Here is an 18,401-nt window from a genome sequence, read left to right as displayed (position 1 = left end):
ATCCATATGGTTTAGGAATTCTGTCAACGATCACAGGATACTCCACCTTCAACTGTGGACTACAGACCACACTTGCTTTATCAAACCGACCCAGTGTTTCGCATGACCCACAGTCTAAGTAGGGGCTCATTAGTGGGTCACCAAAGTCTGGCTGATGAGCCAAGGGGTCGCAATCCCAATTCTTGGATTACAGGTCCTCCCCTAGAGACGAGTCTTGGTCACCACGACATGCGACCACAACTCTATGGTACATAGGGATATCTCTCTCGCACATACATATGCTTCACCCAAAGGGTGGATAACTAGCTTTCCCGAACGATCTATCGATATACATGCCGTGTGATGGAACATGAATGAGGATTTAGCCCCCGTCTCTGTAGGCCTACCATCACACACAAGGGTCATACAGTCCTTCGACTCACTCATCCAAGCATAAGCTCCGACCTCATCAAGGACTAACTCAAAACCCTTCTCGATTTATTCTTTATGCCCAGGTACCTAGGGATTTCCAACAGATTGCCCAAGATCTTCAAGCACAGTCCGGTATCAACAAACATTATTTGCTTAGTATGATCCACGAGGGACCACACTTCTATTGAGTTTACGTTCCACTATAATAAATATTTTTTATTACACACTCATTAGGCCTTTAAAGGCCACATAAACCCAACAAGGTACGTGTTTAAGAATTGATGGTTGCTCTTTGTTTCTATTTTTTGTATTTTATTTGGTTCTCATGTTTCATATTCTCTTTGTTTTGAATTGGTTTTTGTTAGCTATGCCTTTATGTTTCATCTGCAACTTCAAGAGCCTTCAAGAGGAATAAGTTTTTTCTGACTCATGATATTTTTGTAGGTCAGACACATGATATTTCTGATCCATTGATGTACAACTTAAGGTTTTGATTATGGAAGAAAGCTTTTTTTCCTTTTTTTAAGTTTAGATCACATATACATACCAACATTATAAAATTGATCAATTATCACTAGGAGTTTTTGGAGAGTAAGAGGCCATGGCGAGAAAGCCAACCTATTACCTTTCTCATAAGCACAAAAGAAGAGAAATCATGTAGGTACTTAAGGGGAAGAGGAATGTTCACGATGCCATGTGTTGTCATACGAGGTATGATTTATTTTATTGCTTAAAAAATTAGAGTTTTGTAGTCGCCTTTGATTCTTCTATACGAATTTTAATTTCTAATAGGGATTTTTGAACTTATGATCTATGAGATTTACTTTGATGTATTATATTGTTGGGTTTGAATAATTCGTGATATTAACCTTTTATTTGGAAAAAGGGACTCATTTTTTTTTTTTCGAATGGTATGAATACTTGGGTAAATGTGGCTAATAATTGATAAAGAAGTCAATTTTTATTTGTTGCTTGTAGATTTTTTAGCAATTTTAGATCCCTATATACTAGGGTAATAGATTTAGAATAAAAATTTCAGGATTTTGCTTTAATTATTGTAGTGAAATTAACGGTTTTGGTTTGATTTATTATGATATTTTTATTATTTACTAATGTAATTTACAAGGAAAACATTAGGTAATAATTACATAGTATTATCAATTACTTATCAGTATTTGAATTAAATATTACTTATTTTATTTTAATCGCACAATGATAAATATATAAATTTAGTGATAAATAATAAAACTTTTATATTTTTTATCAATTAATAGTATTTGTCAAAAAAAAAAAGTTAACATAAATATAATTAGTCATTCTTATTCAATTAAAAACAACTTAATGACCAAATAATGCCTTTTTAAAAATGTTATTCAATTATAACCAAATCAGATGCGTTGTCCGTCAGGTTTATCATTAGCGGTGAGCAGTGAGAGAGGAGGTGCAGGTAAACGTGGTGTTCGGTATTTTAATTGCAAGGGAGGAAGGGAAAAGGGAGGGAGAAAGAAGATGTGCGGAAGGGCCCGGTGTACTTTGAATCCAGTAGAGGACGTTCCCAGGGCCTGCGGCTTCAATGCCAACCTCCCCACCCTACACACCCAGAGGTATGGTAATGAATACTCTTTCTATACCCTCCTCTTTTTGCTTGCTTATTCATGGAGGACTGAGTTGATGCCATGGAAATGTGTTATCAGCCACTTGAGCTCAGAAAATCTCAGCCTCGGCACTGGAACATGCGTCTGTTTATTGCTTTTTTACTTACCTCCAAAATCATGCCGCACAATACACATGTACATTAGCTTCCAACTCAAGATAGCAAGGTAATTGCTGCATGCCCACTTCCATGTGATAGTCTTACGGGGATTCAACCAGTTTAGAGTCATCTTCTTCTCCTCCTTCTGATCCTAGCAAGCGTTTTTATTGGGTCGTTTGTTCTATATTCATAGGATGGAGCATCACATGGTATATTCGGGTCTCTCGTGTACATCCTGTACTATATAATCTTCCTAGAAAATGTTCCTCTCTTTTGTTCAGATTCATTCCAACTAAGCCTCGGCTGTTATCCCTGGTCTGTGTTGGTAATTTTCATTCTCTTCGTGCTAAAAACCTTATTCCTATTGACAAGCTGCCATGTCAATGATAGCTCTTAACGGATTGGAGCCTCTGTTCCTTTCTTTGGGTTCTTTAGCTTGGTTTTCTTGAGGGACCAACTTCAAGGTTCAAAGCCTGACCTGCCTCATACAAATTCCACGTGTCCAGCACTGGACTCAAGGACTCCCCTTGTGTCTTTTTGCAAATAGAGAAGCTGGTTGCCTAGATGGTTATTTCATCACATGAGGGATGTACTTCAACATATATGTGTCCTATAACAAAGGGGATGTACACACATGGGATTTATCTTATACATAAGCTTTAATAATTTTTTGGATTCTACTGTAACTTTGCCTGCTATACCAAATGATATATCTTGCGTGAGAGCGATCTGATTATTTCTTTAAGGCTTTGGATGGTTTGATATTATGTTAGTTGAAGGCCCTTTGATGATTTACTCTTTCAACAATAGATTTAAACACGTTACATGGGAGTCGTAAGATATCTTAGACAAAATTGACAAGTTGCTACCATGACATTAGGAGGGGGTGTTGTTTAGTTTTTCATTGATATGCATTTTAATCTCCCACTAATTCAATAGTGGGCTTGCCGGAAATACTACCTTTCAATCGACTGGCTGGTTTATTGGTTCAGATTGTATATGTTTTTGTTGACTTTCTTGTGAGAAGTTTTTGCAACATTGGTATATTTGTGTACCACTGGAGAATTTCTCTATATTTTGTATTTTGGATGAGACAATATCATCTGCCTAAGATCTACTCCTTTTTTTGTTTGTTGTTTTTGGGTGAGAGTATTTTATTTTTGTTACATTCTTTCACTACTAGTGCTGAACATTTATTGAACGGATTTCATATTTTGAAATTGGGTGGGTTTGCCTTTTAGGTATCGTCTTTCATACAATATTGCACCAGGAGCATACCTACCGGTGCTTCGGAAGGAACAAGAATCGAAACACGGATATGTGGTACATTGCATGAAATGGGGACTTGTTCCTAGTTTCACAAAGAAAACTGAGAAGCCTGATCACTTCAAAATGGTAAACTTCCATCTTCTCTGTTGTTCATGTCGTAATAACACTAGATCCATTGTGATCACTGGAAAATGGTGGAAGTCTGTCTCCTTGGTTGTGTCCATGTGCTAGTAATATGTACACTATTTTCTCGATACTTTGTCTGAATAGTGGAGAAAAAAAAGATTTACTCTTCTTGTTTTCAGTATTATGGTGTTCACTGCATGCTTGATTGGCTTGTTACTAAACACTTCATGTATTATATACATAAGATGTACTTTCCCTATGCTTGTGTTAATTTTATTCTATATTTCACTTGGGATTCAGTTCTAGTTTCAGTGAATAAGGTGATGAGGGATGCCGCACAGTGTCAAGATTCAAATCTAAATTGATCAACCTCAACCCGGCCTCCACACCTCCCAGAAAAAAAAAGGAAAAGAAAACAAAAAGCACTCCCACAAACCCACCCCACCAAAAATATTTATCTCAGTTTATGTTTATAACACAATGTCTATCAAAACAAATGTTGTCTTCTAACCCATAGTTTGTGGCCTGAACTTTTCAAGAATGACTGTTTTCTGGATTTTAGTTTTTCAAAAAATATGAGCACTTTTCAGTTTTTGGCTTGCAAAATACTACTTGCGCCATTTTTATGGTTCTTGGCTTTTATCTTGGTTGGTAACCTGGTTTTCAAACTGGGGACTGTAATGCTGAGGCTGCTGTTCCGCAATGAATGGGTGAATCAAAGCAGGCTCTTTCCTAGATCAAATTCATTTTTCTTTGTTGCATTTCAATGCTCAAACTCTTTTGTTCTGCTTTTTAATTTATATTCCTTTCTTACAGTTCAATGCTCGTTCTGAGTCAATACAGGAGAAGGCATCTTTTCGCCGGCTTGTGCCTAATAAGCGCTGTCTTGTGGTTGTTGAAGGGTATATCAGAACTGAAATTCTGTAGCTTGAATTATTGGTTGGCCTTTCAGATTCTTTTTCCCCCTAGTTTGTATTCAGGGTAATATTAGAAATAATGGGTATACCAAATGTTGTCTGTTGTGCTATGCTCTGTTTTTTAAGATATTTGTGTTGCATGAGGAAGGTCAAGGGTGGCTATTATTATTAACAGAATTAGTTATCGATGTTTTAGTTTTGAGCATGTTTCTTTTTTATCGGTACAAAACTTTACTAAGAATAATTACAAAATAAATCCAATTGAGGGCATTGAAAGGAATGTTGAGATGGCATCTCAATGTTGTTTCGTAGTTGTCATATGTTATTTTGTTCGATATTATAAAGTTTTGTCCTGTGAAGAGTTAGAATTTTTGTCCCATTTTTGTAATTCGTATACATGTTAATGGAATAAGCAATCATTTATCCTTTTAAGCTCAAATGCTCTAAAGCAGTGAGAGGTCCCAGACGGATTTTTTTTTATTTTTATGTTTTTAAACATGTTGAGTTTCCAAGGGGTTTCGGTCCCTGTTTGTTGTATTTAATATTAGATTGTTGTACAATAAAGCTTAGGACATAGGTTACACTTGGAACGGGACAATGCATAAACTTCGAAAAACGCCCTTCTCCACCAATAAGAAAAGATATCAGAGGAAGGACACAATGTCGAACTCCTAATGTGATTATGTCATCCCAAACAAAATTGAACATTTCAGTAAAAAACCATTTCCACTCCCTCTATTCTAGATTTTTAGAGAATTAGTAATGCATGTGGTGTATATCTTCCCTGAATTGTTTTCTTGTGAATACTGCCTATGAGTTCCACATGGTAATACCTGTTATCTCATAGAGAGAGAGAGAGAGAGAGAGAGAGAGAGAGAGAGAGAGAGACCCCATGGTAATACCCGTTATCCCACTCGAGCTGCTGCCAGAAGATTCACCAGCTGCCTTTTTGTTAGACTTTCTTGAGAGAATCTGACATATTCTCTCAACATCTAAGCAGCCTTCCCTCCTCCTGTTCCCATGGATCTCTCACTTGTAGTTTCAACATTCCCACCCACCCCTCTCTTTCTCTCTCTCTCTCTCTCTCTCTCTCTCTCTCTCTCTCTCTCTTTTCCCTCTCTCTCTTGTTCTCCAACCCTTTAAAGAAAAAAGAAGAGAAAAATTAAAGGGAGAGGGACAAGTGATCCTAAATCAACTCAAATTTGATACAATAAGTGCCCATGTGTGAGGATCTTCTACAACAACCAGGCCACATTGAGTGGCTAAGGGAGCCATGGTTTTCTAAGAAATCCAGGCACATGAAGGCGGACTATTACCACGTGTGCAACGAGATTTGAACAAGAGAGGTTGAGGTCGCTTTTATCGCAATAGAGGGTATGTTAGCAGATCCTTGGACGAAAGGATTGGTGGCAAATGTGTTTGCCAAGCATGTAAGGGATGGGCTCGAGAGACAATGAGATAGAGTGAGTGTATGGCTTCAAACACCAAATGAGAGATGTTGGAGTTTGTGGCCTTTAAAAGCCTTGAGAGCATGTAAAATAAACAATTTATAGTGGGTGTTCACACTCCAGTGGGAATGTTGGATGACTGACCTTGGGTTGGGTGGCCTATGACCTAGGTCATGTCCAAAATCCTTACTCTTAAGCATAGGCACAACCATTGAGGGTTTTAGTGGGTCATGTCTTATTGAGGTCGGAGAGATGCTCAGGGATGATAATGAAAGCTAGGAAACAGTTGGGATACTTGTGTGCAGTTGCGGGCCTATAAGGCTAAGGGGCAAATCCTCAACAACCACTGCATGGCATATAAACACGAGAGTTGCATTCTAAGAAGCAGCCTTATGTAGAGGGAATCGGGCATATGTGTATAAGAGACTGACCCTTGTGCCCTATAGTAATATGTGCGTATGTGCATCCTTATGGATATGACTTGCTCTTAGGAGGAACCAATAATCTGCACACTAAGATCGCGGTTCTGCGATTTATTAGCCAGCTTTGATGGACCAATTATGAGCCCTTGCAATTGATTGTGGGTTTGGCTTCCATGGGGTTAGTTTGAGGAAATCGTGGATCATGGAGTCTAGCATAGGTGGAGTGCCTTTGAAATGTGACTTGTTCCTGACCCATTGGTACCAATCTACTTCTAGTTTTATATTATATTCGTTTCAAAATTTTTGGAATGTCAGGATTTATTTTCAAACTTTATTTATGATTATGTGATTTTTATATAATTTTAAGAATTTTTGTAAATACTTTTATGCACAAAAACTCCTAAAATGGTATCTTTTAAAGTGGACGATGTGAACTAGCACGGTCTATAAAGTTTAAAATTTTCTTTTTTGAACCAGCTAGAACACTTACATAAGTCCAAAGATTACAATAAGAACTCAAATAAATAAATAAAAACTCAAATTTGGATTCTCACTTGTTGTCACTTTAACAACATTTCATTACATAACCAAAATTATATCAACTTGAACTTGGGATTAAGAAACATGATAATGCATTAAAATAAATAAGATGCCAAAAGATTACTTCAATTGGACTTTGCACACTCCACACTGGGTCTCCTCCACCTATGGTCGACGGGATCAAGGTCTTTCTTAGATCTCACCAAGTTGGGAAGCTTTGGCTAGAAACCCTTCTATGGATATGAGAGCAAGTGGAACAAATAAGGGCTTTCTTCTTGTTTCTCTGTGTGGGACGTGCCCCCTCTATGGAGGTTTCAATGCGGCGTGTCCCCTCTATTTTTCTTAGAGAGTATGAGTATGAGAGAGAGGAATATAGAGAGAGGTGAGAGAGGGTGGTGTGCCACCTTGAGGAGAGAGAGAGAGCTCTAGGTTGTGATACTGAGAGATGACCCCCCCAATAAAGGATTTTATAAAGATGAGGCTAGGGTTAGGGTTTAGCCATCCTTATGAAGATTTCATCTAGACTATTGATCAAAGGTGACCCGTGGGGTGAGACATCTTAGCCATACAATCCATAGATCAGCCATCATGGTCTAATGAAAAATGCTACAACCTTACCCCTCAGCTTCCTTAACCTAATCCCATCAAATTTTTAGTGTAAAGAAGAAATAAATATACTTACCTCTTTTTTCAATCAATCTCTTATACATGCTTCTTTTGAAAATCAATTAGCCTCCTTTCAAAAACTTTCCTATCTCATTTCAATTAATTGAATGGTTTATGACATAAGCCAACACAAAAGGAAAGAGAAGGAGAAAAGTGGGGTGTGCCACTCCATGGGCACTAGTGGGCCCCACGGCCTCACCAAAATGGAATGGTGAGGCCCATAAAGTATAATGGGCCCCTATATATTTTAATAACAATTAATGATTTTTAAAAAGGATAGATATGTTATTTCTTCTCTGAATATTTAAATACCAGAAAATTCAGTTTAGCTTATTTAAAAATCATTTTTGATGAAATAAAATATCCAGAGACTTCTAAAAATATATTTTAATATTCTAAAAATTATTTATAACCAAATTAATTATTTGTAAATTAATTTGATAGGAATCGGATCTAACTTCGCTAAGGAAAAAGCGAAAATATTGAGGCACTCCATTTCTACTAGTGACTATGTTCCACACTCACTTCTCAAACTGACCCAATAGTGCTCATAACCCACAGTCCATCATAGGCATGCATGATTGGACTACCAAAGCCAACGAGTAGGTGATAAGAACACAATCCTAGTCTATGGACTGCAGGTTCCCCATAGGAATAAGCCTAGGTCACACAGATCGATCCACACACATCGCAATTGGTGCATGGGGGCTATCTCTCGCCCATGTATATGCAACATCCTCAATGGTGTGTACTTCCCAAAACAACTGTCATATGTATATGCAGTGTAGTGGTTATAATGAGGATTCGGCCCTCGTCCCTTCAGACCTACCAATCATACATAAGAGTCACAAAGTCCCTTGGCTAACTACCCTAAGCATCTTTCTGACTTCATCAAGGGGTAACCCTACTAACCCTTCTTGGTTGTGTTATATTCCTAGGTATCATTGGATTTTATAACTCAACTTGGCTTAGCTCGTCAAGCCTAGTTTGAGTTTCGACATCAGAATTGCCAACTTCGGCCCCTCTAGACCATACCCCCATTGGAGTTCGTTGTTCCATTATCATAAAATTCTTTACTTGCTCTCGTAAGGCCTTTAAATGGCCATTTGTGAGGGGCTTTGTGGGACCCATTTGGGGGGCAAAGGGCCTAGCTCCACACATTGGGTGCCCTACATTGTGGAGGGCGTGGACCCACTAGGACCACACGTCCATCCCATAGAGTGGGATGCCCATATTTTTACACTATTTGTTATGGACAATATTCTTAAAGAAAATCTTTAATATAATATTTAGTTGGTTATGAGAATATTTGACCCAGAAAATTAATTGGAATTAGACCTTCTACTTTGCCTTTGAATTTCTACTTTGCCTTTGAATTTCTAATGAAATTAGAAGTATTTCTATAAGAAAAGAGTCCTAATTATGTGGGACTATGGAATATCAAATTCTAGTTTGAATGGAAGTGGATATGGGCCAAGGATTTGAGGGATAATGGTTATAGGATTCTTCCTTGATCGTGATGGCTGATCTAAGGAATGGATGGCTGAAAACAATGCTCTCTTCAACTCACAGGTTACTTAGACTCCTTGGCTAAATTTGAGTCTCATTAGAATTTGGCTTACTCTAGGCCATGACGCCTATATAAAGGGGAGAACCACCTCATATGTTCTTGTAGAGACCCCTCTCTCTCTCTGTATCCCATCCACACCCTAGTTTTCTCTCTCCATCTTTCTCTCTCTAGCCTCTTCTCTCTTGAGATAGGTGATGCCCCACCTAGTAAGGCAGGGTGAAAAGAGTATGGCACACCACCCTAGCAAGCTTGAGAGTAGCCACACCCAACCTAATTTTCTGTGGTGGTTTCAGTCTTTTAAGGGATGAAACAATACCTTACTTTATTTATGCCCTCATCCCCAATTTTGCGAGAGGGCATTGCCATAGGTGCTTTCCAGATTTGGAAGACTCAAGTAGGGCCAAGGATCAGCGCGCCATCGGTTTGGTAATTGGGTGTGCGTTGTGCTAAGTCTTATAGTGGTGACCCTAGGCAAAGTTCAGATAAGTCTTCTTAGCTTTTCTTGTTTATTTTTTGTTTTAATTCTTAGTTATGGTTCTTGATTTCTATTTGTATTAGGATTCTTATTTGACTTAGAATTCTACTTGTAATTGGATCTAGTTTGTGAATAAAAGTTTTTTTCCTTTTAAGGTAGTAAGAGTTAAGATCCATAGGTTGTATTTAGGTTTTGCTTTCTACTTCCACCATAGTTTTGCATTGTAATTAGAATTACCTGGTTGTCAATAAAAGAAAAATAGAAAATTTTTGAATTTACACCCAGGGAATCCTACATAGCCACTACTTTCATTTTAGACCCATACCTGCTCTAGGTCTAGAGCCTAGCCTAAACCTGTACCTAGTTTGCGAGGTCCATGGGTTGGCCTGACCACATTACGAGTGCTAAGTAGAGAGTGCTAAGTAGAGAGGAAGCTCGAACCAATCTCCAAAAGAATGAAGGGAAAAAGGTTGCCCATGTGTTCCAAGAAGCTTTATTTTTATTTTTATTTTTACTTTTTTTGGAAGCTGCTAATGGTAGTGCTTTAACCAGTTATTAGGGATGAAGTTTGCTGCACTATCCCTGCACCTTACGCGAGGCTTTTCAATATGTTCTACGAGTGGAGGCCAAGTTATATTGGAGCACTAAAAAGAGATTCATTAACCCAAGAGGGGGTTTCCCACTATTCAAAATTTAACGAAGAAAACAAGAAACAAGTAGAAGTGGGTTCCTCCAGGGTCACTTCTTATTGGTGTTGTGAAAAAGGTTATCATGCTTGTAAATGCCCAAAGGGGAGATGGAATACACTTGGCTAAAAAAACCAATGAACTCCATGAAGAAGATGAGCACCTAGAGGTATACCTATATGGTGACAAAAGAGAGTCTTTGATTCAACTTTTGAGTCTACAAGCTTGAGCTCAAGCTCGAGCTTCTCCCAAACCCAAGAGAATGACAACTAGTTTTTTCCCCTAATTTTTTTATTTTGTTATTTTTTCTTAGGAGTGTGAATTTGTGTTTGGGGTTATTTGGTATTTTTTTATTTTTATTTGCCTTTGAGTATTTGTGTCTTTTTTTATGTAGATAATTTAGCGTTAAAGTTTGAATTTATTTTTAAAGATGAAGGGCTAGGATTTAATGATGACTAGGATTTCTTATGGAGCATGCACCCGGAACAAGTATTCCATACTTCGCACTATACTCTTGCACTTATTATGATTCCAAGTGCTAGGTGTTAGGCCCTTTTCATTACATATATGCTTGCAAGCATAATGGGTTTTTACTTCTGGGAAGTGTACCACATCCTGAATGCAAGTTCTCACATTGCCTTTAGCCACAAATCATTTCGCACAACTTCAATATTTGTGCAATGCCTGGGGGGCCTGCTGAGAGAATGAATAGAGTTGATAATAGAAGTGCCATTACATGATGGATCAAGGCCAAACTGAAATGAACAGATAATTGAGATGGACGATGATGTGCAATAAGGAATTTAGGACTTGGGTTGAAGATATATGGTGATAGAATAGAAATCATACAATCTGATGAAGCCACCCCACATGAGAGAGTCTGAAAACCATCAGGATTCATATAAACAACATTCGATTTCTAGCGCATTTCACCAATATCTAGTGGCTAGCTGGGAAATTCCGAACATGCGTACAAAATGCTTGGGGCTTCCTGATGTCCTATGCAAGGCTCAATTGGTTTTCATTGAACATACCCAAATTGTCCCTAAAATGTGGTCTGAGCTGTCCAAGTTTTAGAGATTCGAGAGTTGAGACATACATGTGTCGAGTTGACTTGGATGAGTCCCCAGTCCTCAAAAACACTGTCTTATTCCTTCCAACACGCATCTATGCTCTTGTTGTTTTTCACACATTGGGGAAGGCTACAGATCTAGTTTATGCTAAATTCTTAAGGTATGTCCAATTTATTAGTGATGAAAAATTCGGCTGCCTAACCACCTAGTTGCTCTAGGCAGCGGGCCGAACCAAAAAAGGGCCTAGTCAGGCCCCTATTCGTTTATGTATTTGTGCTGCCACCTAGGCACCCTGATGGAGCCCTTGACCAAAACAAAGGCTTTTGGCCATGAGCTCCAAGTGTTTAATGTGCAGCACCTCTCTCTCGACACACACATTCAGACTCACATGCTCTCTCTCTCTCTCTCTCTCTCTCTCTCTCTCTCTCTTTCTCTTCTCTCGCTCTCTCACTACATAGAGAAAAAGAAGATGACAACCTCCAAGTGTTTGATGGGAGGCCTCTCTCCCTCTCACACATATGGACTCATATGCTTTCTCTCTCTCTTTATACATATAAGATAAAGTAGATGACCTCCAATTGTTCGATATGGGGCCTCTCATTCTCATGAACCCATATGTTCTCTCTCTCTGGAGTCTAGATATAAAAAGAAGAAAGAAAAAGAAGGCGACCTCCAAGCATTCGATGTGAGGCCTCTCTACCTCTCTCACACATACAATCACCAACATGGACCTATATGCTCTCTCTCTCTACATAAAGAAGAAAAGACAAACGGCCTCAAAGTGTTCTGTGCGAGTTTCCTATCTCTTACGGATCGATATACTCTCTCTCTCTACCTATTAAAAGGTAAAGAAGACGACCTCCGAAAAGGTAAAGAAGACGGCCTCCAAGTAATTGATGGGAGCCCTCTCTCTACAGATATGAAGAAAAAAAAGAAGACGACCTCCAAGTGTTTGATGCGAGGCCTCACACAGACACATGGAACCTATACCCTCTCTCTCTCTCTCTCTCTCCCACCCCCCTTCCAAAAAACACACATCAACCCTACTGGCTCTGACTGTGACCTTTTTTGTCATTTCGATATATTGTGGGCAGGACTACCTTGTTGGTTCCATACTTTAAACACACTTAGAGACTACCTTAATAATGGGCTTCCTGTTAACACACCTCTGTTGTGATCTCATATGCCTCGTTATCCCTTTGATTCTTACAATACATTTCCTGTTAATCACCAGATCGCCTTTTTCCATATACTAATTTGTAGAGCATGGTCCTTTGGACATGCCTGGACACTTCCTCATTATTAGTGTGCTCTGAACACATAATTGGTGTGACTCTCCAGAAGTGTGCATGGACACTTGTTTATCCACACACATATATGAGCTTGTCGCTACAGATAAAATTGGACCCAAGATTAATCAGCTTGTTAAAGGCTCGCCTTGTTGCTGTCAGGTATGATTGGTCATGTTGTGTTGATTGACTAAAATGACACACCCATTTATTTCATGGTCAAAAGGTGTATTATTGGCACAAATTTTCCTGACTTGTGCATGTGTCCCAAGGTTCTGATTCAACTAAATGTCACAAATTCCTGGGTTATACTGCACGTGTTTGTGGCAGAACATGCTTTGTTGGACCTTGAGAGTCTCTCTCTCTCTCTCTCTCTCTCTCTATTTGTTTGTTAACTCTCCACATACAAATTAAAATTGGATCTTTATTTCTTGTAAAAATATGATTGTTGCTTCTGATTTGCAGTTTCTTTGAGCTTAATCTTGTCTAGTTTACTTTGTGCATTGCTCACTTTTGCTTTGCTTTTGTTCTTTGCACATTATTATGCGTGATGGCAATGTTGTAGGTTTTATGAGTGGAAGAAGGATGGGTCAAAGAAGCAGCCATACTATCTACATTTTAGGGATGGCCGGGCACTTGTATTTGCAGGTCTTTATGATACCTGGGAGAATTCTGAAGGTAAATTACTGCATTATTCTGTCATCACTTGGACATTATATTGTATGGAACTTCCATATATTGACCTTCAGAATCTTGAATGAATACCGTACAGCTAATATGGTTCAAAAAGATTCAAAATTTATTGTCTTAATAAAAGAAGTTGTAATGAGTCTGAATTAATTTTCTCAACTTTTTGGATCAGCATGCACACAAATTGAGTTTTAAATCACTTATAGCGTCGGTTAGAGCACAGGTGTAACACCAAAAATTTTGCTTCAATATCTACTGTGTCTAGCATTTGATAAATAAACTAGAGATTCCTTTCGACCATGCATATTAAAATTGATCAAATGATGGTTGACTTGACCTGTTCTTGTTTTGTAAGACTTATTCTATGCCATATTGTAGTATATAGGATGTCGATACTTATCTCTTAAACCACATCATCAGAAATATTCCAATTGATGCCTAGGTGGGATAAACACACAAACACAATATGGATGCTCAGTTTGCTAAGTTTGCGTGAGGTTTCAGTGGGTACCTCACCCGTTGTATTAATGTACAAAGAACATACAAAAAGGATTATACAAGGCTAAGTTTCCTCACTATATTGCTCAAAATACACATTCAATACTCTTGGTGTGAGGGGGACAAGTCCCATGTATTGTATACTATGTTTTGCAACTCGGCAACTCCAACTCAACTAGCCTGATCCTGCCGTGGGGGTTACAAATTATGTGCATAAAGTGTACTGTACTTAGACGACTACTGTACGAACCCACTGAGTTTCACAGTTTTCTGGTGAGTGCCTAGAGTACTTTGCCCAAAAACTGTACATTTTGCATTTAAAAAAAGGAACTAGGGGGGTCCTTAGTTTTTTGAAGTTTATTGGCCCTAGCAGTGTGTTTTGAGCCCCAATTTTGCCTTTTGCTTCATCTTCCTATTAGGGATATTAGATTTGAGGGATAAAACCTCAGATTTGATAAGTTCGAGAGAGAAAATTTCGTCCAAGGGTGTTTAATTTTTTTTTTTTTGGGTAAATGCCCAAGGGTGTTCTTTAAATTTCTTCATATGAATGGTCCAATTTCAATAAAATTTGACCGTGAAGCCTATTTGTGTGATCTTCATCCACTTTTAGACTTGTTTACCTCCAAAAAGACACAAAAAATTATGATTTAATTGATTGAAGATTTGGATTTACTACTGATTTCAAGAGCTTGTATCTCCCAAATCTGAAATAGAAACCCATAACTGGTTTAGAGGTGTAGTTTTAGTTGTCTAAGGAAGCTTTGAGGAGATTTGGAGGTGTTGATTTGCATCAAGCATGAAGATCTTGGACCTAGGAGATTTACTTGAAAAGGTAAATTTCTTTTATTTTTATCATTTTGAATTCATAGAATTGCCTTATTTTTGAATAATTTTTAGTTTATTTTTTTCCTTTGAGAATGGTGAACTTTGTAGTAGACACATAATTATGATACAAAAAGAACTTTAGGCAACCCCACAAGAGAGTGATCTATAACAAAAAATGGGGTATTAAAAAAAACATAAAAAGACTTTTCAGCCTACAATAGGTAGGTTGTTACAGAGTTCCTTGCAGAGAAATGGGAGGCAAGAGGGGGAGAAGAGACAAAACAAACTGGTAATGAAGAAAGAGAGACTGTATCAATGAAAAGAGGTTAAGAGGGGGACATAGTTTCCAGATATGTCGTTTTATGTCGCTGCTTCCACTTTTGGCAGTGCTGCGACCAAGGTTTCAAAAAACACCAGCGCCTAGGCACGTCTAGGCAGATGCCTAGAACATCGGGCATCCTGTAGTGAAAAGTCTTCATACATATGCATATATGTGCTGTCCAGATGCACATACATGCATATGTTTGTGTTAATTTTGTAATTTTTTGAATTTATATGTATTTTAACTTACTTTTTTCATACAAACATATTGCATGTTAAGAATAAACATGTTCAAAACTTCAAATCATGGTAAATTTAGTGAAACCATTTTCCATAATCACATGGACTCCAAGTCTTCAAGAAACTTACAAAAATATATAGCCAATAGTCCAAAAAGGCAAAAACTCCAAAATCTAAATTTCCAAACCAAAATGGTGCAATAAAGATTAAATACAAAAGAAGAGTGAGGACATCTTCATTTCTCCAATCATCATAAGTCAGAATTAAAACCAACAATTCCAATGAGAACATATAAGCTTTTGGATGCTTCTTCAAATCTCAAATTTTTTTTTGATTCATAGAAAAAGGTGTAATCAATTGATGGAGGGTTTACAAAGTTTTTTTTTTAATTTGAGGGTTTACAAAGTTTTTTTTTTTTTTTAACTTTGGGGTTTAAAATACCCCCAATACTTCGTTAACATACCAAAAGAAAAAATACCCCCAATATTCTTTTAAAACAAATTTTGGGGGCTTAAATTACATAATATGAACTTAAGGACTACTTTAAAGACGAAATGGGGTCCACGGCTTTAGGAGCCCTCCTAGAACTGGGTGCTGGGCGTGGCACCCGCCTGGGCAGGCGCCCAAGGAGGGACGCCCAACACCCTAGGGCCCCTTGGGCTCCTAGGCGCTAGGCAGACCGTTTGGTTAGACACTAGATGCGACTGCTCCTTTGGATATGGTTGAAAGTGACCCATGCTCCCCTGCAAAGTGAGAATATATGGTCATAATAGCAGGCTATCTCCGTGGGGCTTGGTGTTTCAATTTGTCCATGATAATGCATTCCTAGAGTTCCCTTCCACTGTGAGAGTTTCTGAAGAAACCAATGGTTCTCGTTGGCCCTCTAATAGCGCAATAGTTTCAGTAGTGGTGGAAGAAATGTCTCTTACGAAACTTGCGGAGGATAAATCTGGGCATTGCAATTTGCTAGGCTGTCCCTATATCCCAAAGGCCCTTGGTTTCCTGGAGAGCAGCCTGTGATATTGAATTTTAGAGAGCTCAGAGGAGGAGGTAGCCAATTGACCTTTCAATTTTTAATTGATCTGGGCATTATTTCATTTAGGTATTGTATATGAGACCATTTATCTTTGTCACAAGGAGGCCACAATGACTATTAGCCATGAGACATCAAATTTGATGGCTTGGGGTATGTCACAAAGTTTGAGAAATATTTCTTTTGAACTTTGAGTTTAGTTCATAACACACACATAACCACCTGATTTGAAATCTAACAGACAACAATGATTTTGATCTTGTATCAAAAGTAAATGGTCTTTTGTGTACTTTTCCTTTCATTTATTGTTTCATATTTTTATAATCTATATCAAAAATATAAAAAGATTACAAAACTATGAAACAATAAATGAAAGGAAAAGTTTAGGTGTGGCACCAATAGGCGATAAGATGTGAGATAGTAGACTTAGGTGGGTTGGCCATAGGTGGTGTCGACCCAGTGCAGCATCTGTTAGGTGGTGTGAGTTAGTTCAAGTGGAAGGATTGAAAAGTGCAAGGGGTAGGCCCAAAGTGACGTGGTTGGAAGTAGTCCGAAAAGATACGGGGACTTATAACCTCACTGAGGGTATGACTTTAAATAGAGCAGAATGGTGGACCAGGATTCGTGTAGCCGACCCCAATTAATTGGGAAAAGGCTATGATGATGATGATGATTGTGATTCTTGTAATCTATATAAAAAAGGACAATGTTGAATTTATTTTTCAATTTTTTCTTATTTAAAGAAAGTGATTACTTTTAGACAAAGTATGTATCTGAATTCTTTTTATCTAATAATATTGATTACATAGTTATATATATATATATATATATATATATATATATATATATGGGAAAAGTTTATATAGAGTCGAGGCTCAAAAATTTCACTAGAAGAGGTTGTTTTGATGCCTAAATATCCTCGAGTTGATCATCTTGACATCAAGATGCATGGACATGATGAAAAATGGATTTCAAATTTTGGAAATAGTCTATCTTGTAACGCATTTTTGGACTGTCAATTTTCAAGATTTTCAAGTTTTTATAGATCTACTCGTTTTACACTATTTTTGAAGTTTTAAATTTTATAATTAAGGATGAAAATATATTTTAGGGCTATCACAAAGGTTTCCAGTATTGAAACCACATTTTTTGACACTATTTGAAGGTGGGCTCTAATTTGATTGTTTAGAGCCTCGGCTCTATACAAACCGCACCCTATACACACACACACACACACACACGTCTATGTGCTTTTGACTATTTTTAAAATGGTATTTTCTTTTTAAAGTCTGCAAGTTAATTCCTTTTTTAATTAATTTATTTATTTTATATATATATATATATATACATACTGTTTTTTAAACCTTTTGATGCATAGAATGAAGTTTTTATAGATGTTCTGATTTGCTATTTTTATTTTTTAATTTGACGGCTGTGAATTGCTGTTTCTTGTGTTTTTTAATACATCTAATGTGCTTTGACAATTTTTAAAGGGGTATTGTCTCTAAGGGCCTGTTTGATAATTGGAACGTGGAAGTTCCTTGGAAATTGGAAGTTCTTCTTCCTAGGAATTGGAACATTAACATTTTGGATGTTAAAACTGGAAGGTATATGTCAAAATTTCGAGCTATTGTCATAAAATATTTTTGATAGATGTTTTGGCTTATCGTTTCAGTTTTTTTTTTAATATATATATTTTGACTAGCTAATTGCTATTTTGACGAGCTAATTGCTATTCATTTATGGTTTTTTATGCATCTAGCGTGCTTCGATTATTTTACAAATATTTTTAACTCTGTATTTTGGAATTTTTCCCCCCATATTTTCATGAATATGAAAATGCTGGTTGGGGTTTTATGCCTTTATCATGCTTTGTATTGTAGGAGATGAACATGGAGGATCAAGCATGATAGCATGAGGTGAAGTTGTCGATGGGTAAGGGTGGTCGAAATGTGGGCATTGTTGGAAGCCTGTGACATGCTGTATTCATCGCCTAAAACATCACTCACCTGTCTTCAAGGCGAGGTGTGGACTTGTCCAAATGTGCCTGCACAAGTGAGGGAGGAGATGGAGTGATCAATCCAGATTACAAAGGGAAAGAAGGTGCAGTGACAAATGGTAATTGGGGAGATGGGCTGTGGATATTATC

At 37.6% G+C, this 18,401-nt stretch overlaps 1 protein-coding gene across 9 annotated transcripts in view; it reads left to right on the top strand.

The window, feature by feature from the left end:
• The first annotated feature begins 1,801 nt into the window (after positions 1-1,801).
• LOC18440126 (embryonic stem cell-specific 5-hydroxymethylcytosine-binding protein) overlaps positions 1,802-18,401 on the top strand; it is a 36,327-nt gene continuing 19,727 nt past the window's right edge. For 7 of the 9 annotated variants that reach the window (XR_016058169.1, XM_088870354.1, XM_088870356.1 and 4 more), the window contains exons 1-4: positions 1,905-2,015; positions 3,406-3,559; positions 4,376-4,461; positions 13,211-13,323. Coding sequence is in view for 8 of the 9 variants with exons in the window: in XM_088870354.1 (XP_088726480.1) it covers positions 1,921-2,015; positions 3,406-3,559; positions 4,376-4,461; positions 13,211-13,323 (448 nt within the window). In the remaining variant the exon portion in view is untranslated. Of the gene's footprint in view, positions 2,232-3,405; positions 3,560-4,375; positions 4,462-13,210; positions 13,324-18,401 lie in introns of all 9 variants that reach the window. The other 2 variants (XM_020670916.2, XM_020670915.2) reach the window with 2 other exon arrangements.

Source organism: Amborella trichopoda, chromosome 6 (genome assembly GCF_054954075.1).
Source record: "Amborella trichopoda isolate Santa Cruz 75 chromosome 6, AtrichopodaSantaCruz75HAP2 v2.0, whole genome shotgun sequence".
Classification (NCBI taxonomy): Eukaryota; Viridiplantae; Streptophyta; class Magnoliopsida; order Amborellales; family Amborellaceae; genus Amborella; species Amborella trichopoda.
Note: the sequence above shows the minus strand (reverse complement) of the source record. Positions and strands in the feature narration are given on the sequence as shown.